This window comes from Fundulus heteroclitus, chromosome 1 (assembly GCF_011125445.2).
Source record: "Fundulus heteroclitus isolate FHET01 chromosome 1, MU-UCD_Fhet_4.1, whole genome shotgun sequence".
Taxonomy (NCBI): Eukaryota; Metazoa; Chordata; class Actinopteri; order Cyprinodontiformes; family Fundulidae; genus Fundulus; species Fundulus heteroclitus.
In genome coordinates, this window is record NC_046361.1 from 13521639 (window position 1) to 13548934 (window position 27296).

At 39.6% G+C, this 27296-nt stretch overlaps 2 protein-coding genes across 2 annotated transcripts in view; both read right to left on the minus strand.

Moving 5' to 3' along the window:
- The window catches only part of LOC118562690, a 77183-nt gene that overhangs the window by 43689 nt on the left and 6198 nt on the right, over positions 1–27296 (minus strand). The window contains exon 2 of the mRNA XM_036135429.1: positions 24116–24205. Within this exon, the coding sequence (XP_035991322.1) occupies positions 24116–24205 (90 nt within the window). The remainder of the gene's footprint in view (positions 1–24115; positions 24206–27296) is intronic.
- LOC118562693 (protein NLRC3-like) lies at positions 11400–16616 on the minus strand. The gene is made up of 2 exons (XM_036135436.1): positions 14926–16616; positions 11400–11538 (listed from the first exon to the last, which is right to left on the minus strand). The coding sequence occupies exons 1-2, from the start codon at positions 16539–16541 to the stop codon at positions 11481–11483; spliced, it is 1674 nt and encodes a 557-aa protein (XP_035991329.1). The 5' UTR covers positions 16542–16616; the 3' UTR covers positions 11400–11480.

Consider the following 27296-nt stretch of genomic DNA (forward strand, 5'->3'; position numbering starts at 1 on the left):
CTTTATTGGACTCAGAGATGATCTGTTCCCCAGCTGGACCGTTCCTGCTGCGCACGCCACGGCCAAAGCCTGCGTGGGTGCGCACATGCCTTCACCGGCCAGACCTAGGACTCCTGCTGCGCACGCCACGGCCAAAGCCTGCTTGGGTGCGCATTTACCTTCATCGACCTTCGCCTCTGCTGCTGTCTCCACCGTTGCCTCACCACCAGCAGCGGTCTCCGCATCGCAGTCTGGTTTCCCCCGGCGCAGATGCCGGGCTCGCCGGCACAGAACCTCCCTCGAGGCCCAGCCAGACGTGTTCGTCTCCAAGTTCTCCGCTCCACCGGCCGCAGAAGACAGCCCAGTCCCGCCGGCCGCCAAAGTAAGCGCAAACCCACTGGCTGACGCTGAAGATCCCACTGCACACGCCACGGCCCAAGCCTGCGTGGGTGTGCACGTACCAGTACAGCCGGCCGAAGAAAGCTCAGTACAGCCGGCCGAAGAAAGCTCAGTACAGTCGGCCGAAGAAAGCTCAGTACAGCCGGCCGAAGAAAGCTCAGTACAGCCGGCCGAAGAAAGCTCAGTACAGCCGGCCGAAGAAAGCTCTGTCCCGCCGGCCATCCAAGGTCCTGCTCCGCCCGCCACGGCCAAAGCCTGCAAGGGTGTGCACGTCCTGCCGCCGCCGGCCTTCGCTGACGTCCCGCCGCCGCCGGCCTTCGCTGACGTCCCGCCGCCGCCGGCCTTCGCTGACGTCCCGCCGCAGTCCGAGGCCGCCGACGCTCTCAGGTCCCGGGAGGGGTTCCAGGGGGACCCGCCTCCCTGCCACGACGCTCCAGAGTTCTGCGAGGGGGTCCAGGAGGACCCGCCTCCAGTCTCCGCTCCCCAGTCCGGCGAGGCGGTCCAGGGGGACCCGCCTCCAGTCTCCGCTCCCCAGTCCGGCGAGGCGGTCCAGGGGGACCCGCCTCCAGTCTCTGCTCCCCAGTCCGGCGAGGCGGTCCAGGGGGACCCGCCTCCAGTCTCCGCTCCCCAGTCCGGCGAGGCGGTCCAGGGGGACCCGCCTCCAGTCTCCGCTCCCCAGTCCGGCGAGGCGGTCCAGGGGGACCCGCCTCCAGTCTCCGCTCCCCAGTCCGGCGAGGGTCCTGCTCTGGAACTCCACGTCTGGCAGACCGGGATGAGGCTCCGTCACCAACCGCCTGAGAACCTGCTGCTTCGCCGCCGCCGAGGTCGCCCTCCGCCACGCCCGCCGAGGACCCTGCTGCTTCGCCGAGGTCGCCCTCCGCGACGCCCGCCGAGGACCCTGCTTATTCGCCGCCGCCGAGGTCGCCCTCCGCGACGCCCGCCGAGGACCCTGCTGCTTCGCCGCCGCCGAGGTCGCCCTCCGCGACGCCCGCCGAGGACCCTGCTGCTCCCAAGCCACCGTTTTGAGCCACTTGGAGTCCCTAGGAATTTCATTTATTGCTGGTAAAAACAAAGAGCAAGGGTTTACATCAATAAGCTCCTCAGTCCTATTATCAACTGATCCAAAATCTGGGATCTGTCCTTCTTATTTTGGTCAAACACGTACAACATCGGATTCTCTGACAGAGAACCCAATATTCAAACCAAACATTGAGTTGCACTTAAAAGGTTTATTAAGAGGACAAATAAACAACAGCGTGACACCAGACGGCAGCACTCCAGAATGGGGCAGGTGACAGGCTGAGAGTAGGCAGCTCACAGCAGGGAATGACGGCTGAAAAGGCTGAAAGCAGAGATAAGGTCCATAAGACGAGCAAAGGTCATACAAGCGTGAGCAGACTGGAGAGGGGAGACATGAACAAAGGATCGGGCTGAAATTGTGGTCAAAAACAGTCCATGGTCGTGTCCAGGAGTCAGAAAGTCAACGAGGAGACTGAATGAGGGCAAGGCACGACAGGAGAATCCTAGATAAGAAAACTAGGTCAAAACAGGCGATGTAGGCAAGACACAGGCGAGGTTTTCAGACAATCTGGCTGAGACTGGCTGTGGGGGCAAGTATATATATTGGCAGCATTACAGGTGGGGGAATGCAGGTAACTGGGAGAGAGCTGTGTGGCTGCACAAACTAACTAGCAGAGTGGAAGGACCAGAGCAGCGAGTGGCAAACAGCAAGCCAGCCCAAAAACAAAAAAAACCTGGCAGAAAGCATTAAACAAAGCCCTTATCAATAACGTACTCAGGGTAAATTGCTAGATCACCATTTTTTAAATACAATTCAGAATAGCCATATTCTTTTAATATTGTTTTTATTTTCATCTAATATTATTGTAAAAGTAATTTCTGCATGCTCATATATATATATATATATATATATATATATATATACTGTATATATATATATATATATATATATATATATATATATATATATATATATATATATATATATATATGCGTGTGTGTGTGTGTGCTGCCTCGTTAGTTCCATGGTTAATTATATCTCTAAAAGGCGCATTTTATAATTCTTTTGTAAACTATGGTAAATGGTGAATGGCTTGTACTTGTATAGTGCTTTTAACTAGTCCTGACGACCTTCAAAGCGCTTTACACTATAGGTCAGTCATTCACCCATTCACACACACATTCACACCCTGACGGTGGTGAGCTATGTTAGTAGCTACAGCTGCCCTGGGGCAGGCAGACTGAGGCGAGGCTGCCATACAACGGCGCCACCAGGCACTCTGACCACCTATATATTTATTGTATTTCTTATGTGTTGTGACTGCATAATATTGATCATACATTGGTGTGAATTTAATCAGAGATATTTCATGCTACATTGCAGTCCTTTTCTTGGTACAACAGACCCCAGTTTTGTGCCAGTAATGTTATTGTCATGATTTGAGGGTGAACCCGAACACAACTACAGACAGAGATATGTTTTAAAAGACTTTATTGGATTATGATGAGTAGTGGAAGCAGGAGACCAGAGAGACTGAACCGGACTGGAGCCAGAGGATGTTGATGGCAGGAACTGGAAAGCAGGACAGAGCCGGAGCACGGAGGTAGCAGGACCAGCAGCACAGCAGAGTAAAGACTTGGAGACCAGAGCAACAGCAGGCAGGCGGAGACAAAGGGAACTCGGGCTGGACAAGGAAAAGGTAAGGTGAGTATAAATGAGCAGAATGAGCAGAACTGAACAGACCAATTGACAGGGAAGAGTGCTGACAGGTGGAAAAAGAGTCCTGGCTTGATTAGTGGCTGACATGTGTAGGTGATTAGAAGGTGGAGTGGAGGCTGGGGTGTATGGAGGGTGGAGAGTGCCAAGAATATGTCCATGGTGCAGAAGGCAAAGCTGCATCATGACAGTTATGAATAGAGCTGGGGAGAACCCAAGATCAGCCAGACACTGTTTTTTTTTTTTGTAAAATAATAAAATTATCATAAATTAATAATAATACAATTATTGCAATAATGAATATTGGATGAAGATGCAGGCAGACCGTGATGGGTTGGAGACCAGAGGATGCACGTGGGGTGACTGGCAGAACCAGACTTAAACAGGTGAAGCAGGCACTGGCAGACCAGAACCAGAGATGAAAGCAGAAGCTGACCAGAACAGACGATGTGGACCAAGAGACCACCAGAACGGGCAGAGCAAGCAGCGAATGACTGAGGCAGGTATAAGTATGCAGGTGAACAGGTGAGCAGAGTTGACTCTAATTAGTGCAGCAGGTGAATCTGTTTAATGGTAGAGTGTTGACTGGAAGGAGACTGAGCTGATTGGATGATGCCTGAGAGGTGACAGGCTGATACTAGAAAAGGTCTGACACAAAAAACAAAAACCTAAATCATGAGTAAATAATTTATTTTAGCATTAATGGATTTCTCTGTCTGTACTCTTCTGAATGCCTTTTATTTTTGCTCAACTGGTAGTAAATACTGCGACTAAATAGTCACTGGTGTCATTTATGAACAGTCTGGTTACTGTGTTATTATCAGTGTCATTTGTGAATATATGGTCAGTAAGAGGGGCGCAGCAGGATATAATTCTGGTTGATCTGGTGATTCTTGAATAAAGGCTGATAGATACCAAACATTGTATTGATAAAGCCATCTAGTATGTGTAGTATTTGTTTGTTTGAGTTTAACAAGTCAATACTGAAATCCCCATACATAATGATTGTTTAGTGGCATATTTCTTAAATTATGTTTTCTAACCAGTCCTGTTCAATGTTGGAGTCTGGTGTTCTAACAAGTACGATAACAAGAATTTATGTTGTTAAGCATTCACAAACATTGTTGACAGTAGTTTACAAGTGTTCTATTATGTCGTAGCACCACAGAGCCGTTGGGAAATACTCCATTGATTAAAATGGCTTTTATTTGTGACGGAAGGGAGAATACACAGAGGAGTCTGATGGAGTCTGAGTGAATGAGAGGTGAGACCTGGATCACAGCTGAGAAAGGGGTGGACTTTGAATTGCATAGGTATGAATTAAATTTAGATATATCAACAGGTTAAAGAAAGGCAAAAGAGAAGTTGCGCTGTTTGTGAACAAAGATTTACAATTTAGAGTGACTGAGAGCCCTTGTTTGTCAGAAATACAGATCGAGTCTATTTGTGATGGATGACGGAGTGAGATACGCCAATTTCTGAAAGCCAAATGAGCCAGACAGGAAGTCATACAAAGGAAGTGTGAAGCTGATCTGGTATTATTTAAAAATACAGTGGGGGTGCAGGGTTGTTTGGATACATGAACACATCCTACAAGGATCCAGTTTGGATTGCTGCTCAGCACATTTTGCAATAAAAGGACAGAGCGTCATGGCCCATGGTCAACACAGTCAGTGTGAAGTTGGCCTTAGTAATCCAATTCAAGAGAAAAAGACTAAGCATGGCTAAAGCATTGCTTGGCTGTGAATTCATTCCCCAACAACACGAGTAACTTTAGCTTCTTTCCCGCTTTCCTCTGCGTCAGCAGTTCTGAAACTGTTAGGCGAGCCCCCTAGGCGAAAATAGCCTTCCCTTTTTTGTTCAGAAAATACGACACAGCTGTGACACAGTATCAGGATTTTCACTCTAAACCCACAATTTTACACCTGTCTGTGAGTTCCTTGGTATTTTCCCAGAGCTTTATGGGTTCTGAAGTTTTAGCAGTGTCTTAAATCTTGAGTAGGTATTAGTTTTGATGTTTGCATACACAATATATTAGCTACAGTATATCCTACAACTACTAACTGTATCAAACAATCAAATTACCATAACCTGGCTGCAGAGAGAAGCTGAGAAGTAAAACAGCAACAAAAAGAGAGTGGGGCAGATTCCCGGTAATGGTGTGAAAAGTCCCACTGAGAGTCATTCAAAACAGGTTACCCCAGGCAGTGATTTTCAGAAATATTCTTCTACAGTACATCCTTTCTTCTGACTTATCACCCTATCATTCATCTTTCCACTGCAGATGAGAAGCAGAAGACAGGAACTGTGAAAAAAAATAACATGAAATAATCTGTAAAACATACAATTATTTAAGAAGGAAAAAAAAAATAAGACAGAAAGCTGAAAGCAGTTGCTGTGTTTGGAAGTGAAAATATCTGACAAGGTGGAAAGAAAAAAATAAAACAGGATGGAGAAGGATGACTGAAACCATTAATTTACTTCTGCATGAATCAATTTTAGTTTTTGGTTTATTTCAAAGTTTTTGAGGGGAGAAGACAATAGAGGGTAAAGTATCCTAAAGGAAACAGACAGCAGTAGAAGCCAGGATGGAGGGATGAAAAGAAAGGAGGACAGCGCTTAGGGAAGTGCAACAGGTTCAGAGGTGATAAATGTTGTTTTGACACGTGTGTCTCCACAGGCCTGAATGTTGCTGTTTAACAGAAAAAACAGAGCAAAGGCTGGGTTGTGTCAAATATGATTCCCTCAGTGATGTGGTTTAGATGAAGCGTGGCGTAACACGAACACAGTTAGGGTCATTAGGTTTGAATGTGTGATGTTCATCAGTAAATTGATGGATGAAACGTTTTGTATGCATGTTCACAAAGGTAAACAAAATAAGAAAATAAAAAAATACAATCTGCCCACAAACAGCTCCATCAAAAATGTTAGACACTATGGTTAATGGTGGGAAACAGTTAAATGATATCTAATTATTTCTGGGATTTGCAGGGAATAAATTTCAATTTATTTTCTTTTATTAAATAATACACCCCCCCCCCCCCCCCCCCCACACACACACACACACACACACACACACAGACCACCCACTGTTTACCCCATTTTATTTTCTTCAGTGTTCATTTATTTACACATTGGTACTTTTTGAGTTTCTTTGAATATTAAATGGGTAATTTCTGTTTTCTGCTGGTGAATCTTACAACAATTGCAGGTATCGCCTTGTCTGTTTTTCTTGGTAATGTGTTACAGACAGATTTGGTATCTATCTTAATGTCTATGTTTCTACTGTGAGGAAAGTTTACCACTTGTTCCAGAGTCTGCAGCTCTTTGTAAATATTGCTCCATGGCATCCAATTTTTGCTCCAGCATGGCTATTTTTTTGTCTTTTTTAATCAGCATAGCTTTTAGTGATTTTACGTTTCACTAGACCAATGAGTCGTTTTTACTGTTCATGTAATGTCCATTTTGCTAAGGGAACCATTTTAAATGCTGAAATGTTCTGTTATCTGTTCTGTTTTTTGTTGTTTGATTCACGATAAAAAAAACAGTAAGCAAATTCTCAAATAATCCATTTTAATTCCAGGTTGTAAGGCAACAAAACATGAAAAATGCCAAGGGGTAGAATGCTTTTGCTATACAATTGTATACATTGCATATGTGTTTACATTTACAAGCCTGAATTAAATCTTATTACTATAGGGACAAACACAAAAAGAAATCAAATAGTTTAATCATATAATTTTTATCTTAAAGCTCTTCTATAAAACACCATATAATTAATTGGTGGTAATAATAATAGTAATAATAGTATTTCATATTTTAATAATTAATTAATATTAAATGATATTAAAAAACTTGTGTAACAATGTATACTAAAAATGTCAAGGAAAATATGTTTTTAAAGACACGTTTTCTTAGAAAAAGGGAAAAAAAACATATACTCTATATTTGTTATTTATTTATTCACATAATGAAATACAGGAAAAAAAGGAACAATTAGAAACATTTTAAAAGTAAAAAGAATACTGAAAAAACTTTGCATTTGCTAAAGCTGAAAATGTACATGGAGATGTAATAAAAACTAGTCAGTTGCCTTTCATATTATTGATTTAAAGTGAAACACAGAAGCTTGTTTTAACAGTATTATCTAAAATAGCATAATTTACTGCAATGTGAAACCATAGTAATGTTCTGATGCTGCAGGAAATCTTAATGCTAATTTAACTTCCAATAAATTTTGAACTTGAGCTCAACAGTTAGCAAAGACCCCCTAGCAGGAAACCTACCCTTCACCTAGTTTAAGGTTACATTGGGGGTTTTGTAATGTCTAAAAATTGCTTAAATAAAAACAGCAGCCATTTTCCCATTGTTCGAAAACAGTTTTACACAATCTGACCTTTGTATCCACTTGCCTACAGCTCAGTGACAGTCTACATTTCCATCAATGTGTCCAATATAAATTGAAAGGTCTAAGTGGTCAGGTACTTTCAGGCTTTTAAATCTAAAAACTGTAGCCTAAATCATCTTTTTACAGTCATTATTTGAAATAGCACTCAATGTATATCATGTCTTCTGTCCACTGACTGCTGCTGGGACTCAATTTGTTTAAGGAATGAGCAGAAGATAAGGGAATGCAGGCATATCAATTCAAAGCCAATTTTATCCCATGCTTGCACTCTTTCAAACATGTGTCCATCACTGTTGAATTTATATGTCACACAACCTTACAGAGCCTTTCTGAAGCCAGAATGCTGGGAAAACTTCTGCTGTGAATTTCACATTGAAGGTGTGAATCAGGCTCCGTTTTTCTGATGATACACTGTAGTAACTAAGAGTCCCTCCTTCCCAGTCCAGAAACACACCTATTTTTTGGCAAGGAGGAAGTTTGATTTCTTCTTTTGTCTTTTCATGCATGGCAAAGTATCCAGTCTTGGAGCAGAGCAGACTCCAGGACCTATCATTGCATCCCAGGCCACCACTGCTGTCCCAGGTCCTACCCACATCTTCATATGCCACAGCAATCCCCACATAGCCTTCCCATTCCACTTCCCAGTAACAAAGTTGCTTCAGGCCTTCTTCACAGAATACCTGGGTCCTCTTGAACGTTTTGTCACTTTTTGTTCGTGTGACCACCTCCTCCACATTAACTACAGTTTTAGCTTTTTTGTTTTTTTCAGTCAGAACAAGCCGTCTGCTTGCAGTGTTTTCATCAAGCCTAAGATCTGCACCGTCTGAAGGATGAAAGAAAAAGGTTTGTGTATTTTGGTTTAACTAAAGAGCAAAGGAGTCATACAGAGTCAAACAAAAGTAAGATCTTTGAAAATTCAAACATTGACAGTTTTAGAATATGTATTGCATTTACCTAAACATAGTAAAGCTATATATTAAAAACATTTAAAACGGCAACATTTGCAGAGTTGCATGATTCATTATGTATGTGATGATGTTCTGAGCCACATTATAAAAATCCTAGTTGCACATCATTAATATGATTATTAAGATCTATTGGCTACCCCCTAGTTAAGCAATGAGGAAATTCTAACCTTTTTTGTCAGATAACCATGTTTCATCTTATAATAATAAATACATTAATAAATGTTGGAAAAAGAAAACAACTTACATTTATTCAAACCAGGCTTTAACCGAAGTTCCCCTCCATGGTCGAAGCTGTACATAAAACAAATTATAAATACAGATTTAATAATTTTATTTTGGAAAACATAAAACACATGTTCTTCACATGTTATTCCATTACATTTTTTTAATCAGAAAGATCATGAGTAAATGAGGGAGCTGAAAAGGGTAGATCTGCAAAAATGCATCTTTTTATCTTATTTAGGACACAATGCAGATATTAAGCTTAATTCACCAGATCCTGAACTAATAATATTTATCTACAATTTTAAGCCAAGCCGAGTAATAGAAGTAAATACCTGCTTTCTGTTAAAAAGGCTCTATTCAGGCACAATTGCTTTTATTCTACATTAAGTTGTATTCTATAAAGGTATAAATGGTAAAAAGTATTTTCTGATTTATTAACTCACCACACTTTCTCAAGCTTCTTGTCTAGATTCTCAATGATTGCAGAGAGAGCCTTAATCCCATTATCTCCAGGGTGATTGTAACTCAGATCCAAGTGTTTGAGAGAGGAGATTCTATTGGACTCAATAGCTTTGGCCAGAGAAGAGCAGCCTTTCTCTGTCACCTGACAACCTGCCAACCTACACAATGACACAAACATTTTTTTATTATAAGTGTAGCTCAGCAAAGTTAGAATGTGATGAAACAGTTCAATATGTTTTCATCACTCAGTTTAGAAAGTCAAATTCATATATTGTATAGAAATTCATATATTGTATAGAATAAACCCATAGAATAAAACATTTAAAGGCTTTAGTTCTTATAATTTGGATGATTATGGTTTATGAATAATGAACAAAATGATCAAAAATTCAGTGTCTCAAAGAATTTGAATATTGTATAAGATAAATGAAAGGTAGTTCAAACAGAAATGTCAGGCTTTTGAAAGGTATGTTCATTTGTTTGCACTCTGTTGGGCCTCCTTTTGCAACAATGTGGCACTGCTGAGGATGGAAGGCCGGGTTGCTTTCATGGTATCCTTCAGGGCATCTTCATTGTTAGGTTTGGTTTCTCTCGTCTTTTTAACAAAACCTCAGGGATTCTCAATGGGCCCCAGTAAGAGTCTTTTGACATTGTCTGTGGTTATATAGTAGCCTGACACAAGGAATATGACATACATAGTGCGAAGTGCCACTTGATGTGCTGACTCCAGCCTCGGTCCACTCCCTCTGAAGCTCCCCGAAAGTTTTGATGGGATTTTCTTTGACAATCCTCTCAAGGCCACAGCTTGTTGATGCAGTAATTCATGCAAAAGGAGGCCCCAAGTATTGAGCACACAGCTGTGAACATACTTTTTGACAAGCTTGGAATCTTTGTTTGAAATGTCTTTTTTAATATCTTAAGTAGTATTCTATTTTTCTGGGACATTGTATTTGCATTATCTGTAAGTCCTAATGATCAAAATTAAAAGCAATAAAGACATATCTTTGATCAAATTATTGAACATTTTAATAATATTCCAATGTTTTGAACTGCACTTTTACCTTTCAATCATTGTGCTGTATTAAAACTGTATTAATAAAGCCTCGTTCTGTCACAATCTCCCGGTGTTTGTGTATTGATTTTATTTTGTGCATGCATAATCTCTACTTCTTTCTAGTTTATTATCCTTAAGTGTTATATTTTAGTTCTTACCTTTTTGGACAAATTAGTGGATTTTAGTTAATTCATTGTTGATTAGGTTCTTGGTTCATTATTTATTGGGTTAGTTCCCATGTTCCTCCCTGTCTGCCCGTGTCAATCATTCTTCCTCTTCCTCTGCTCTCATTGTTCTCACCTGGTGCTCTTTTCTCATCCGGTTACCTTTAGCTGTGCTCTGCCTCACTTTTCTCCTCACCTTCCTGTGTATTTAAACACTGTGGACTCTTCACTCTCCACTGGTTTCTTTCGCTTTCTACATGGTAATTTGCCTCCAGTCACCCTGATTCCTCTACGCGCATTATGTTCCAGCCTGATTTCTTCATCAAAGAATACTTTTTTAAGCTCATCATTAAACATTCTTTTGTCCTTATCCTGCTCTGCATCTCGAGTCTACATAACCACAATCATGAAAATCCCATTGTTAAGCTATATATGTATATGCATGGCTGCAGTCCAATCTGTAAGTAATTAAGTATATTATCTAAGAGTGTTTCCTGAGAAATCAACTTTTATTTTTGCATAAAACACTAAAACTGTCAAAGTTTAACTCAGTCAGAAAACCCATGGAGCATTTTGTTTTGCTGACAATATTGCTGTCTGTTATTTCCTCATACTTTACTTTCAACATGCCGAACTGTAAAAAGCAAAAGGCTTTCAGTCTTTCTTGAGACATTTTAAATTATTTTGACATGGGTTGACATGGGTTCATCTCTCAACTTAAATTATATTCCCAGCACTGTCCCTGACAACATTCATTGGAGTATTTCATAATATGTTAAGCCACTCAATTCTGACAAAAGTACTATGAAGAGTTTCAGCAGAAAGGCCTTATCTCTTGGAACAAAACAATTGACAAAATAATTGATTCAAATGCAATGATACATTTTGTACTTTCTCTTAAGGAAAGCTAAACGAAACTTACTTGAGGATTTCAAGTTTACAGTTTATATATTTAAGCCCGTCAGCAATGTGCATCACTCCAGCATCCAACAGATCGTTATGACTCAGGTCCAACTCTGAGAGATTTGAAGATGGATAGCTGAGCACTGAGGATGTCAGACGTCGGCAAGATTCTTCAGAAAGCTCACACCAGCTCAGCCTGTAAAAAGATCCATAATAAAGCCCAGCAGAACATCTGTGATCTGTAATTTGTCTAAACCACATGCAATTCTCTTCTAAAACAATAAAGAAGCATCACAGAAAAGGAATGAAGTCCCCCTTCATTGGCAAAGCTTTATTTCTCATGTGTAACCTAAAGCATTGGCATGTAGTTTAAAATGTCTACACTTTAATTTTGAACAAATTAAGGCAAAGCATTATTCTGAACAAGAGAGGTAAACAAAAAACAATGGTCCTGTGGCTGTGAAACTCCACTGAAATTTTACTTCTACAGAAAAGGCATGTGATGTTGTATTCTGTTCTGTTACTGGTAAGCTTTTCTACCCCCAAATTCCACATCCTCCGCTCCTGTATGTGTCCACCCCGTTCCAGTCTGTGTCTGTGAGATCCGTGATCCGTGAAAAGCAATGCCTACTAAAAATCCAAAAGATTAGAGGATCTGTTTGTACATCCATACTAAGTTCAGTACCAACGTTGTCTCCTACCAGAATTGATTTTGACCAAATGTCCCAATTCAGCCAAATAAACTCCAAAAGCTTAGAGCAGATAATTCAGCAGTTAAGTTCCTCCTCAAGCTGCCTTGATGTTCTCCCCGCAGCTTTCTTTAAAAAAGTTTTACCTGTCATAGTGTCTGATTTGACTCAGATAATAAACGCGTCCCTTCTGTCAGGTGTTTTCCCCCAGTCCCTAAAAACAGCAATTATCAAACCACTGCTGAAAAAGAACAATTTAGACAAACTTCTACTCCAGAACTACAGGCCCATCTCAAACCTCCCCTTTATCAGTAAGATCATTGAAAAAGTTGTATTTCAACAATTAAACACCTTCTTAACTACGACCAGCCGCTTTGATGTTTTCCAGTCAGGTTTCCGTGCTCACCACAGTACAGAGACCGCCCTTATCAAGATGTTCAATGACATCCATATAAATACAGACTGTGGAAGAACCACCGTGCTGGTTCTATTGGACCTCAGTGCAGCATTTGATACTGTTGATCACTCCATCCTGTTAGAACGCCTGGAAAACTGGGTCGGCCTTTCTGGTACAGCTCTCAACTGGTTTAAATCCTACTTAAAGGACAGGGACTTTTTTGTATCAGTAGGTAACTTTACATCAGAGATGACAAAAATCACATGTGGGGTTCCCCAAGGGTCCATCCTGGGTCCCCTCCTATTCAATATCTACATGCTCCCTCTAGCCCAGATAATAAAAAATAACAACATCAGCTACCATAACTATGCAGATGACACACAGCTCTACATCACCATGTCACCAGGTGACTATGAACCAATTCAGGCACTGAGTAAATGCCTAGAAGAAATCAATGCATGGATGTGCCAAAATTTTCTCCAATTGAATAAAAACAAAACTGAAGTAATAATATTTGGACCAATAGAGGAAAGATCAAAAGTTAGCACACAGCTTCAGTCACATCAACTAAAAACCACCAATCAGGCCCGAAACCTGGGTGTAGTGATGGACTCAGACCTGAACCTTCAAAAGCATCTAAAGACAATTACAAGGTCAGCTTTCTATCACCTGAAGAACATTTCTAGGAAAGGACTGATGTCTCAGCAGGATCTGGAAAAACTAATCCATGCGTTTATATTTAGTAGAATTGATTACTGCAACGGTGTTTTCACAGGTCTGCCTAAAAAGTGGATCAGAAAGCTGCAGCTGATCCAGAACGCTGCTGCCCGCGTCCTCACTAAGACTAAGAAAGTAGAGCACATAACCCCAGTTCTAAAGTCCTTACACTGGCTCCCTGTATCTCAGAGAATAGACTTTAAAATACTTCTGTTAGTCTATAAATCCCTAAATGGCTTAGCACCTAAATACATCACAGACTTGTTATCAGTGTATCAACCCTCCAGACCACTCAGGTGTTCTGGCTCCAGCCTACTCTGCAGAACCAGAACCAGAACTAAACATGGAGAAGCAGCATTTAGTTCCTATGCTCCGTTTATCTGGAACAAACTTCCAGAAAACTGTAAAAGTGCGGAAAGCCTGAGTTCTTTTAAATCAAGATTAAAAACACATCTGTTTAAAATTGCCTTTGACTGTTCTAGTTAAACAGTTTTACTGTTTTTAATGTTCTTTTTTGTTACTACATTCTATCCCTACTTGCTTTTATTCTATTTTATATCTACATTTTATTATTTTGGTATATCTTAATCATGTAAAGCACTTTGTATTGTCTTGTACTGAATTGTGCTATATAAATAAATTTGCCTTGCCTTACCTACTGCAGCCATGGTTACTCCGTCATGCTCCGCTCTGAGTTCCTTGGAGCTTGAGGAGTGCATACGCAAGAGGTACAAGTTCACGCAAAGAAACAGGGGATATAAAGATGTGGAATTTGGGAGTTACTGGCTTCCATGTCTGCAGGCTGCTGTTATTTTGCCAAGATTAAATATTAAATGCTGCACTCTGTTTTGGGAACCCTGGGAACTCTCATATGATTGGCTCAGGAACCAGAAAGTAAACCCGGGCTACACTTTGAACTAAAGTAGTTCTGGACCATACCTCGTGGTTTGAAAGGAGAAAAACATTGAGAAAGACGTCGATGAGAAAAAAACTGATTGTTTCCAGCGAATGTTACATCCATCCCAGGTGACAAATGAGAAGGATTTAGGACAATTTTACAGTAAAAATCTTACTCATAGCTCGTTTAAAAGAAAATGTTCAAGAATGAACTGGATCTGGAAAAGTAAGATTTTCCAGATCCAGTTCATCTTACACAAGGGAAAATCTTACTTTCCCTTGTGACCTTCAAAGAAGGAGTTCAAAAGAAGCTCTGAAATCTCATTGTTTTTATTTCCAGTGTTACGACCTTGCTAAAACGCTGTAACAAGTGGGGGGACATGACACCAAATAAACCCTTCTGAAGGATTTAGATATTTTTACAACTACAAGAACCTAAGCAGGTTATGATCTGTACCACGATGTTAGCGCTACTACTTAAGTAATTATCAAAATGCTTTAATTAAAAAAAATGCTTCCTTCTCAATCATGGAGTAATTCAACTGATGCCTACTGCATTTTGAAAATGGCTAACCAGCCTACAAGTGCCCAGATCATCAGACTACATAAGAGGAGCTCCAGCACCCATGTGGCTTGCATCCATATGGAGCTGGAAAAAGCGCTGGAGACGTGGTGCAGTCAAGGAACAGCACAGAGGAGCCTTTTCTATAAATAAGCGCTGATTCAATTGCTCACTTTATTTTTGTCATATTAATAGTGGATACAATGTTCTTCAGGTGATGACAGATGATCACAAAGAACTTCCATCTTTTAATAAAGTATATCTTAGCACTATTGGACTTCATATTAGAAAAGTATCAGAAGGAAAGTAATATTTAATGTGCCTTGAATGAAAATAGTTTACACAGTTTTTGTAAAGTACTTACAAAGTAGTTGTTGAGACTCTGACCACTGGCAGCATTCCTAGAAGAACCTTCTCTGATTTCAGGTACTTCTTGAGATCAAACACCTCAAGCTTCTCATCTGATGTCAGCAGCACAAAAGTCAAAGCTGACCACTGTGAATTTGAGAACTTTCCAAAAGGTTTTGTTTCTGACTGAAGATAAGTTTTTATTTCTTGAACCAGGGAGTGGTCATCCAGCTCATTAAGACAGTAGAAAAGATTAATGTTTTTTTCTGGGGCACTGTTGTTCTCTCTGATCTTCGTTTTTACGTACTCCGCTGTTTCTTTTTTAGTGTCCTCATTATATTGGGTCATTTTGAAAAGCTCGTGAAGAAGATCCTGATTGGTTTTCAGAGAGAGACCCAGTAGGAAGCGGAGAAACATGTCCCAGTCCCCATTTTTATTCTCAAAAGCCTTGTCCACTGCTTTCTTGTAGATATCTGAGGCAGTTAGATCTGAGGTTGCTGAGGAAGGCTCAATGAACACATTTTCCCCTTTGTTACTAAATGAGTAGAAGACATGGAGAGCTGCCAGGTACTCTTGAACGCTTAGATGGACGAAGCAAAACAACTTCTGCTGGTACAGGCCGTGGTCTTCTCGTTCGATCTGAGTGAACAACCCTGAGAAAACTGCAGCTTTAGTTACATCAATACCACAGTTGGTCAGGTCTTCTTCAGTGAAGAGAAGGGTTTTCTCCTCTAGCCCCTTAAAGGCAAGTTTCCCCAAAGATAGAATTGTTTCATCATTGCTTTTATCCCTGCATGGTTCAGTTTCAGAGCTTGACTGACCATCATATTTTGCTTTTGTCTGTCTGTGCTGGAGCAGAAGGAAATGTGTGTACATGTCTGTCAGAGTTTTTGGCAGTCCTTCATCTTGTTGTCTGTTAACGAAGTCCTCCAAGACCCTTGATGTAATCCAACAGAAAACAGGGATGTGACACATTATGTAAAGACTTCTTGATTTCTTCACATGTGACAGGATTTTTTTACCCATCTCCTCATCACTGAATCTCTTCATGAAATACTTTTCCTTTTGCTCGTCATTAAATCCTCTCACCTCAGTCATTCGATCAACTTTATCTGGGGGAATGTTGTTCGATGCTGCAGGTCGGGAGGTGATCCAGACTTGAGCTTTAGGAAGCAGATTTCCCAGGATAAGATTTGACAGCAGAACATTTACTGAGGTTGGTGTTTTGACATCTTCCCAGTAATTTGTTTCGCTGAAGTCAAGATCCAGGCGACATTCATCATAACCATCCAGAACAATCAGAATCTTGTATTGGTCATAGTCAGTTATTTCAGAGGTTTTCATTGCTGGATAGAACTGATGAATCAGATCTTCTAAACTGTGTTCTTTCTCTGTTCTCAGATTCAGCTCTCGGAAAGATAGTGGAAAAATGAAAAATATATGTTCTGCTGCTTTGCCCTCTGCCCAGTCAAGAATGTACTTCATTGAGGCAAATGTTTTTCCTATACCTGCCACTCCAATGGTGAGCACAGTTTTAACATTTTGATTACCAGTGCCAGGTTTAAAAATGTCACAGTATTTGATAGTTGTTTCTTCCTTTGCTGTTTTGGACTTTGCATCCAGAACTGTCATGGCTTCATTTTGAGCTCCTTCCCCCTCTATGATGTAAAGGTCAGTGAAGACCTCATTGAGAAGAGCTAAGGTCTTCTGCCTATCAATCCCTTCAGAAACATGGGTAAATTGCTCTTTTAGTTGAATCTTGAGTTTTCGTTGACTTCTTACATCAGGCTTTTCTGGAAAAAAAATTACAAAACAAAAAAAACAATATGAATTAAAATAATTTTCACATATATTTCTTTCTGCAGGTCACTTAAAACGGCCAGGTAGGATCACAGATTTAGTCAAATCAAACTGTTATTCCCATGAGTGAAGTAGCGTTCAGTTATTCTTGAGTTATTTTATGGTCCAACTGCACATGTGAGAGTTCAATGTATATTTGACAGAAGAGTTTATGGTTTTTAACTTAGAAATGTCTAAAGCTTCAAAATGATACATAATTAACAGTTTAATTTAATTTTTGATTGTGGCCAAACGGATGTTTTGAAGGTTTTATTCAATCAATTCAATTCAATCAATTTATGAAATGGTTGAGATGACAGGATAACTAGATGTCAAAGCAAATTACGTCATGATCTAGTAATGGACAAAGTAATAAATGTTTGCCATCTGTGATATACTTGTGGAGCTTAGAGTCTCTCTGATTTTTTTGTATTTTTTTGGTATTCTTTCTGATCCATTGTACATATGAAGATTCACTGTATATAATTGAATGCACCTACCCTACTCTGCACCTTCTTGTATGAGCCAATGTGACGAGTGAATTTCTCCATTGTGAGATCAATAAAGACTATCTTATCTTATCTTATCTTATGCCCAAAGCAAGGAATTTTTAATTACATTCGTTCTTGATTGTACATGTGATTAAAACCTCAATTCTGACTAGTCACCCCAGAGGAGAACCCTTTTACTAAGTGTCAGGATCCCCAGGGGTTTCATTATTTATTGTAGCTCCCTGAGGATCTTGTGGTCTGTTTATGTATTAGACTTTTTGTATTGTTCATCCCTTTATCCTCACTTTTGTCATCTGTTAAGTTTTCTGTTTTGTATTCATGGTAATATTATATTCTGGTATCTGTTAGATTCATTTTCTCTTTAGTTAGCATATGTTCTTTATTATTCTCAGTAGTTCTGTTAGATCTTTATTTTGTGCTTGCCTTCTTTTGGTTCTTTATTATTTATTGGCTCAAAATATATGTAATTAGACTATTTTTGTAGAGCTAGATTCAGCTCATGCTTTTGTTAGCTTCTGTTCCTTGTTAGTTCTGTTCCTTCTTAGTTTAATTAGACTCTTCCCTATGTCCGGCCATTATCTTGTTTCTTGTTAGGTTCTGTCATTACCCTACTCTTGCCAGTTTTGTTCCTCTTGTCCTGCAGCCTAATTGTCTTACTCGGGTCACCTGTGCCTAACTGATCAACCTATTATTCCTTCTGTCTTTTCCCCAAAATGTTCAGCCATCTGTGTTACACACATTGTAATCATCCGTCATCATCTGTCATCACCCTCTGTTCTGCTCATTATGTCCGTGCTGTATTCCTGGTTTTTGTTTTCCTGCCTGCCCGTAAGCCTGGATCATTTGTTTACTAAATCCTCTCCATTTCATTATGAATCTCCCGAGCTGTTGTCTGTGCTCTGGTCTTACCAAAAACCTGACACTAAGCAAAGTTAGTGAATTCGTTACACCAATAGTCAGAAAGCATTACTAGACACCAGCCATAGAGTTTAATCAGAAGCATTGACATTTTTGAATATAACAGATTTAAAAAGGAATACTGAATGCTTGTTGCAAATAAGTTCCTGATGATTCTTAGCCTCTTAATCAGCTTCATTTAACATAGTTTTGAGTACTTGTTTTAGTTAGCTTTTCTTTAATCAGTCGTGCGGAGTAGAATTAGTGTACAGCTTGGGTTTAAGCAGTTACTGTGTTATTGTTAGCCAGTAGGGACTTTGATAATACATATAATTAATGGAATTATTTATTATCAGATTTCTTCAGTTTTTACAAGTTAATTGAAGTGTCATTTTCTGAGTTGATTTTACATCTAAAAACCAGAGAAATACACAGTAATCACTTCCAATGTTTTTTGGGTATAATATTCAAAGCTATCTGTAGTGGAAATTATTCACTCTTCAAACTAATTTTGAAAAGTTAGACTAATTGGACTAAGACTAATTAATTTCTGAACATTACTAACATTTAATGCAATTCTAATATTTTAAGATAGGATTTTTGAGTTTTCTTCAGCTGTACGCCATAATCAGCGATATTAAAACAATAAAAGGCTTGCGATATTTCAGTTGATTTGTAATGAATCCAGAATGTATGACATTTCATGTTTTTTAATTGTATTACAGAAAATAAAGAATTTTATCACAATATTCTAATTTTCTGAGACAGTCCTGTGTATATATATATATATATATATATATATATATATATATATATATACACACACACTCACCTTCATCAGTGGTCCCAGCTGTTCTAGATTGAGTTCCATTAGGATCACTGCAGACAAGAGATTCATTGTTTTGGTACACATATTGAAAAAAATAGTGTTTAGTGATCATTCTTAAGGTAAGGGACTGGACAGTAAAATACTTTGACACATGTTGAGGTTTCCATCCATTGTATAATTTGTGGAGTCAAATATTGTTGAATTTGTTTACTCTTTTTACTGTAACCACGGTTCAGATCTAATGAAAGTGGGACTTAAAGCACATTGTCTTACTCCCTTAACTATTCATTGATGTCTTATGAAGGCTGACATTTTATCTCAAAGGATGTGAACTGAAGTGAGGACTTGCAGCAGTTGGGAACCATCTGACAGTTAGCACCACAATAAATTCTAAACTTGTTTTCACTGTATCCCTAAACCAGTGGTCCTCAATCCCCGGGCCGTGGACCGGTACCGGTCCGTGGATGAATTGGCACCGGGCCGCCGGCCACCCAAGTAATAATAAATTTTTCCATTGTATTTATTCTCCAAGTTTGAATAGTCTTTTATTTTGTGGAATCTTTTATTTTGAAAGATAACCAGATACTTCAATTACATCTCTGTCATTTGGATCATAGGGAGTGGTACGGAGAGGAACAGGGAAGCACACACCAACCTGTTAATGCAGAGGGCCCCAATACTAGATACATTCTTATTAGGGAGAATTGTTTATGCTACCACAGTAAGGACTCAGTCATGGTTTCTGCAAACAGTAAAAGACTGATTTTAGTGATGTAGCAGCTGTAAAATATTGAATAAAATGTTTTTTTCTGCATGACTGTCTTTATTTTCACTCATATTTAACTTTATGAGGCAAATTTTCAAGTGGATCGGCAATATTTTCTCCAAGTGCATTTTGGATAAAACTCATTATCACCAACCTTCCACCAACGTAATCTTCGGTCATTTGGCAACAGATTGCAAACTAAATGGAGCATTTTTAACGCCTAAGCTAACCTGAGCACTTCATATAAGCATAAAATTGGAGTGGAAAAGTGAAAAGAGAAGTAAAAAAGAGAGCAAGGAGAAGCCAAGTTACAAAAACTAGACACATATTTGTTTGTTGTCCAGGAGATGAACCTGACTTATTTGTTGGCAGCGATTCAGTCCCACCTAAACTGCCAGCACAGTCAGGGAGGTGAGTTAATTACACGTAGCCAAACTAACTATCACTGTTTATAATGTGTGAGTTTGTTGTAGACCGTTGGTGACTGTAAATTGTAGCAGCCCAGGCGCTTAGCTTATATCTCCTTTTTTCTCTCTCGACGGTATAGCGATGATGATGTCAGGGAACCAGCAGTTGCTGCTCCGGTGTAGAGCTAGACCTGGTGCTGACCAGCAACCCCCCTCCCCCTCCTCACCCGCGCTGGACACTGAAAATAAAACTTAGGTAAAGTTAGAAAGATATTCACAGATTCGGCTTTTCCGGATCAATAACTCATCGGCGGATTATTTATTCTACAAAACAGACACCTCTCTGTAACCACAGCAAGGCAGACAGTCAGCTACAACCGTAGTTTCCTCAAAACGAGTCTCCCACCGCGCAGGGAGAATTACATTGGACCCAATGCAGAGCTCGCGGCTCCGCAGATACTTAGGGACCGTGTGCAAGTTGCTACCCCAGAAACATAATCACAGAGAAATATTCAACAGCGTCACCAAGGAGAGGTGGATTATTATCAAATTCATTTTATATGTATCTTATCTCATATATATCATACCACATTTATTGAATTTGAAAATAATACATTTTTTGAGGAATTTCCCAAAGCCTGAATGACAAATGGCACCTATTTTGTTATTAGACTAAGTATAAAATGAGCAATGACTACACCTTATATCATTGTAGTGCCACCAAACTCATCATACACATAGATAACCTCATCTTGTTTATACTACAACTCTTACTTTGGGAAAATGTGCTAAATTAAATTTTCTAAGATTTTTTTATTGTTATTACAAGCATATAATAGCCAATAGGTACAGTATAGATCATTGTAGTGCCACCAAACTTGCAGAATACATAGATAACCTCATCTAGTTCATACTACAACTCTTACTTTGGGAAAATGTGCTTAACTTTATTTTTTAAGATTTCTTTATTGTTATTACAAGTATGTAATAGCCAATAAGTACAGTATAGATCATCGTAGTGTCACCAAACTTGTAGTATACATAGATAACCTCATCTAGTTCATACTACAACTCTTACTTTGGGAAAATACGCTAAACTTTATTTTTGGACATTTTTTTATTGTTATTACAAGTATATAATAGCCAATAAGTACAGTATAGATCATCGTAGTGCCACCAAACTTGTAGTATACATAGATAACTTCATCTAGTTCAAGTATGAACTAGATGAGGTTATCTATGTATTCTACAAGTTTGGTGGCACTACAATGATCTATACTGTACCTATTGGCTATTATATGCTTGTAATAACAATAAAAAAATCTTAGAAAATTTAATTTAGCACATTTTCCCAAAGTAAGATTTGTAGTATAAACTAGATTAGGTTATCTATGTGTATGATGAGTTTGGTGGCACTACAATGATATAAGGTGTAGTCATTGCTCATTTTATACTTAGTCTAATAATAAAATAGGTGCCATTTGTCATTCAGGCTTTGGGAAATTCCTCAAAAAATGTATTATTTTCAAATCCAATAAATGTGGTATTATGTACATGAGATCAGATACATATAAAATGAATTTGATAATAATCCACCTCTCCTTGGTGACGCTGTTGAATATTTCTCTGTGATTATGTTTCTGGGGTAGCAACTTGCACACGGTCCCTAAGTATCTGCGGAGCCGCGAGCTCTGCATTGGGTCCAATGTAATTCTCCCTGCGCGGTGGGAGACTCGTTTTGAGGAAACTACGGTTGTAGCTGACTGTCTGCCTTGCTGTGGTTACAGAGAGGTGTCTGTTTTGTAGAATAAATAATCCGCCGATGAGTTATTGATCCGGAAAAGCCGAATCTGTGAATATCTTTCTAACTTTACCCAAGTGAAATAAAGCAGCTGCAGGTCTCATCTAGTGACAGATGACAGGCAGGCGCGGGATGATGAAAATCCTCATCTAGAATGTTTTACGACTGATCGAGCCCCGGTATGAAGCAGTTCTATGACGCTAGAGAGCCAGTACAACTTTTTTGGTCACAGTATAAAACGATGGTCGCTCCCCGGTGAGTTAATCACGGCAGAGAGTAGAACTGTCACAATAAAACGCCTCTGTCCCACTCGCTGCTCATCTCCACATGATGCGCTTTCTGCGTTGAGGCACAGAAATGGTGAGATTATAAAGGCTCTCATCAAAATATCCCTAAAAAGTGACAAAAAAGAGGAGTGTAGTACAGCAAGTGCGCACAAGAATGCCATAAGCAAATTTTCTTTCATTGTTTTGGTCAACATGCAAACCAAGATTCTTGAGTGCATAAACGCTGCTTCACAGCTCCTGCAAGCTACAGACGCGGCTATTCTGAAAGCATCTACTGTTCTGCAAAACTTCAGCGTTTTAATGTAGTTTAAGGAGCAGTTTGCTGAAGTCTGCCATTCTCGCTCTCGCTACTAAACAGGGATGTCAAACGCGATTTGAAGCAATCTGGGCCTGAAAAGTTAAACGTCACTTTGATGAACTTTCTGAAGACATAACCCCCAGATGGGACCATTATTTAGCGTTATGGTGAGTTAAAATTCATGCAGTTTTTATTCTCTCTTTTTTTTTTTTTTTTTTTTTTGGTGCACCTGACGTGTTTAAATGTTACCATAGTGACCAGAGTCAGAGAACGTTAGGGCTTTGGTTGCCGACAGAGGGGGGTGAGGGAGAAGAGAGGAGGCTGTTAAAGCTGACAACTTTATTTTAACTGTTGAAAATTACCATTCATGGAGTGTTTGATAGTAATAAAAAAATGTTGTTTGCGTATAATAAGATAATAGTGAAATAAATGAGAAATTGCTGGTTCCCCTTCTCCATTTATTTTTCCACCTGAAGTTTTATTTAGGGACAAAGATGATGTTAAACTTTGATGTTAAACAAATGTTGTTGCCACAATGTTACGAGGAAGCTGCTAATAAAGCTGCATAGGAGTACACAGTGGATTCACGTTCATTATTATATTTGTAATATTTCCCTCTCCCAGGGTCCGTGGTTAAATTGGCGGGCGTTGACCAGTCCGCAGTGATAGAAAGATTGTGGACCACTGCCCTAAACCACTCAGGTCTTCTGGTTCATGTCTACTCTCCGTTTCCAAAACCAGGACCAGACATGGTCCTAGTAATTCTGTTCAGAAACACTTTTTTGTTATACTGGGTAAAATCGTTCTTCCATCCTGAAAGTATAAAATACATTATGCATTCACAAAAAGGAGGTTAAAAAATCATTCTCTGTGTGAGCTGTAGGCCTGTAAAAACTATAACCAATGTTTGCTGTTTGGTCCGAAGGGCAGTGATTGGTCAGAGTTTTGTTCCTACTCTCAAATTATCCCCCTTGGATATGTTACTTTTCATAAAAATACTAGTTTCTGCAGAACGGACCCATCATTTTAGCTCAGGTATGCTTGGAAACAAAATGTAAAGAAATTTAGTTCCTTCGAATGAATCTGGAACATTGTATATACTGTGCCTTGAAAAAGTAGTGCCCTGTTACATATTTCTTCTGCTTTTTCACAGTTAACATTTTCTGATCATAAATGCAAAACGTGATTTTTAAATAATTTTGAATGATTTGTTCAGTTAAATATATTCTTTAATGAGCTGATCGGCATTCAGAAGCAATGATAAAAAGTGCTAGCGTATACGTTCAAACAAGGCTGTAATGAGTTTAATATATTTATATTAGTATTTTACAAGCCCCCGAAACAAACAAACAAACAAATACTTCAAACCGAGTTTCTTAAAATATATATATGGGAAATGTTTTCAAAAATCACATGTTTTTTGTAAGAAATTCTAATCCAAATTTGCTGCACCAGCACAGAACATCGTACCTGTTCATTTTAAATGAATTGATCTGTTACCAATTATAGGAGCAAATACTAAATGTTACCTGATGCCATTAAAACATTTACCATTACTAAAGTAGTTTACCTGTCATTACAGAGGTTTGGAGGTTCGCCCTTTGATGTGTCACTTTTCATACTCGGTGAGGGAGACACTGGTCTTTGGAGTTCAGGTGAGCTTGAAAACAAATTGTAGCATGTGTTAACCTTTTAGAGTTGTAACATATTTAACATTTTGAAAAGCATTTGCCAAGCCTCTTTGTAGGATTTGCGATATTTTTTTCTAAATGTGTCAAACCCCACAAAGATTTCTTCAACTTCCAAATGTTTCACAGAATGAAATAGCAAGCATTTTGAAATTCCATACTAATGTGCTTTGTCCCTTAGACATGCTGCTTCTAATGGAAACGCTGCTTGGTGTGTGAGAAACTGGTCTTTTACCCAGCCACCTTGAATGCAAGTTTTGAGATGCTTTTAGAAGACTACAAAATTATCAGTGACAAAATCTGTTCCAAGTATTTCAGCTAAATCAGCTTTTTACAACAGAAACCTAATATTAGTGACCTGTGCAAAGTGATAATTAGAAACAGTATTTTGAAATTACATATTTTAACATGTAAAAAAATGCAATTAGGCTGAAAACTATTCATACCCCTGTTAAAATTGGATTCAAAGTTATCATTTCACTTGACAAACATGGTTCTTCTGACTAGCAGTAAATGTAAATTGGAATAGCTCTGCAGTCCCGACTAAAATCCAATATAAAGTCAATGAATGGAGGTAGAACTTATCATGATGGATATGAGGAGTTCCAACCTCAAAACAGTTTTTTGCAAAAAAATAAAGATTCAAATCAGCAATGGAAACATGCAAAAGGCTACTGACAACTGTAATTAGAGCAATTAAGATATTTTCACTGATTGGTAAGAAAGTTAAAATGATATTCAGTATAGTAAGGCTCCATTGTTTCTCAAAAACTGCCGTTTTTTCCAGATTACACATATCACGCTTGAGTTTCTTTCTGTGCTTACACAGACTGAGTTATAACCTACAAAAAACTATACCTAAAAAAAACTTCTGCACATTTCCATTGACATTGTCAATCATTACAGCGTGGATTCTCAGGGGTCTTAGAATGACATGGTTTTACTCAGCTAATAAGTGGTGCAGCATTGTGTCTTATTGGGAATGTGAAAGAAATAAGATTTACAATATGTACAGTCGTGCACAATAAAGACAGACTAGTCAGTTAAATTATTTCAATGAACACATTAATTAAAGTCCAGCGAAACAGAATTTCAAATGGGCACTAGATCCAAGTGTTGTTGCAGTCCACAGCTCGTACAGCCCCCAAAAGGCTGCATGATTGTCTCAAACGTTTGGTTGTGAGAAAAGAGGTTGTATGATATGGGGTTGGGGGGGGGGGGGGGGGGGGGGGTGGGGGGCTGTGGGAAGCAAGCTGCAGCGCCTCATACCGTACTGATGGGAGTTGCAGTTGGCTTCTTCTTTCAGAGCTTAGGCTTGAGGCCTACTTGTAGCTCACCACCCAAAGAAATGGGATAATAGGTACCTGGCCTGTATAATCATGACCAATAATTAGCACCATAATTGACTATAATTATCTCCCAATTAATACCATAAACATTATATTCAGCATTAATATAGTCATCTACATGTACATGATTCATTTTAATAGTTTGTTCAATAAAAATATACAAAACAATTGTCCATATAGTACTCTATAAACCAATTCATTACCATATTAAATGGTTCAGTATTGCACAAAAGTACAAAATAGAAATGCCTTTCATCAAAAACATTCTTAATCCCTATGAATGTAAAGGCTGTTCGCAGGGCTCTCAACTCACACAATAACCGTGTCACAAACGCTTTCCCCTGACTTCACAGGTACAGACGCCACACATGGCATTTCTCACACAAAAATAATCCAACAACCTCTCTGCAGCTTCTGCACTGTTACCCACCCATTATCGTATTGAGATGGTGTCTTTCCCACGGCCAAAACTTAACAGATCAAAAACGGATCTAAAAGGAGCAAATCATAAAAATGTAATATTCTAGGTTCTGTTTTGGTTTGTTTACTCTCCTGCCTTAGGTTCTCTGGCTGCTTTGAGTTTTGTCTTGTCTAGGTTCCTGTTTGCTTGTTTACAGTTAGTTTATCCTGTTTTGGTCCTCCGTGTCCGAAAGCCCTGCTCCGACGCCGGCCGCCGAAAGCCCTGCTCCGACGCCGGCCGCTGAAAGCCCTGCTCCGACGCCGGCCGCTGAAAGCCCTGCTCCGACGCCGGCCGCCGAAAGCCCTGCTCTGCTTTCTGATGCAGGGTTTTCCTGTAGAGACTCTGCCACGCCGGGGTCGGCCTCCGCGACGGCCGCACAGAGTTTGGCTGGTTCGCCCTTTTAGGGTTGTTTTCTGTTTGGAGTTGTGTTTTTTGACCTCATTAACAGCTTTCTGTTTCAGACGTTGGCCCTCCATCCTGGAACCCCCTCCACCCGCCCAGTCTGTCTTGTTTTCTTTGGACTCCTGTAGATGTTGGAGGGCGTCTGGAATCCGCCCTTGAGGGAGGGGCTCTGTAATATTCTAGGTTCTGTTTTGGTTTGTTTACTCTCCTGCCTTAGGTTCTCTGGCTGCTTTGAGTTTTGTCTTGTCTAGGTTCCTGTTTGCTTGTTTACAGTTAGTTTATCCTGTTTTGGTCATCCGTGTCAGTCTTGGCTTTATCTTCTGTTTTAGTTTTATACTTCGGGATTGTTTTGTTTCTTATAAGGTCTGGTGTAGTTTGTTTCTGTCCACTTGTCCTCTCAGCTTTTTAGGTTTGGTTTCTGATCTGTTCTTGTTTTGAGCCTCAGCACTGATGTCTGGTCTAATTACTTACTCTGCACACCTGCCTAACTCCAGCCCTGCTGCAATCACCTCTCACCAGTTTCAGCTGCCTCCACCTCCATATATACTGTTGAGACCAGACATCAGTGCCAGGTCGTCTTGTTGGTCTTGTCATGTTTTTGGGTGAGTCAATCCTGATATGATGTTTGTTTTTTGGAATTTTGACCAAGTTTTTCCATTCCAGAGAACCTGAGTTATTTTGTCATGTTACCAGTCAGTTTCTGTTCCTATGAAGTTCTGGATGTTTTTTATTAGTCTTTTTGATTATTCAGTCCTTTTTGCATTGCTCTGCTTTTTGTTAAATAAATCCCTTTTTTAAGAACCTCTGCTGGTCTGGCTGAATTCTGGGTCCGCTGCCGTGATTCATTACAAA

Excerpts from the sequence above, each read along its gene's own strand:
- LOC118562693 (XM_036135436.1), bottom strand. The coding sequence starts at position 16,541 with ATGACAGTTCTGGATGCAAAGTCCAAAACAGCAAAGGAAGAAACAACT. Across the intron at positions 11,539-14,925 it reads AGAGTCTCAACAACTACTTT|ATCACAGATGTTCTGCTGGG; the intron begins GTAAGTACTTTA and ends GACAAATTACAG.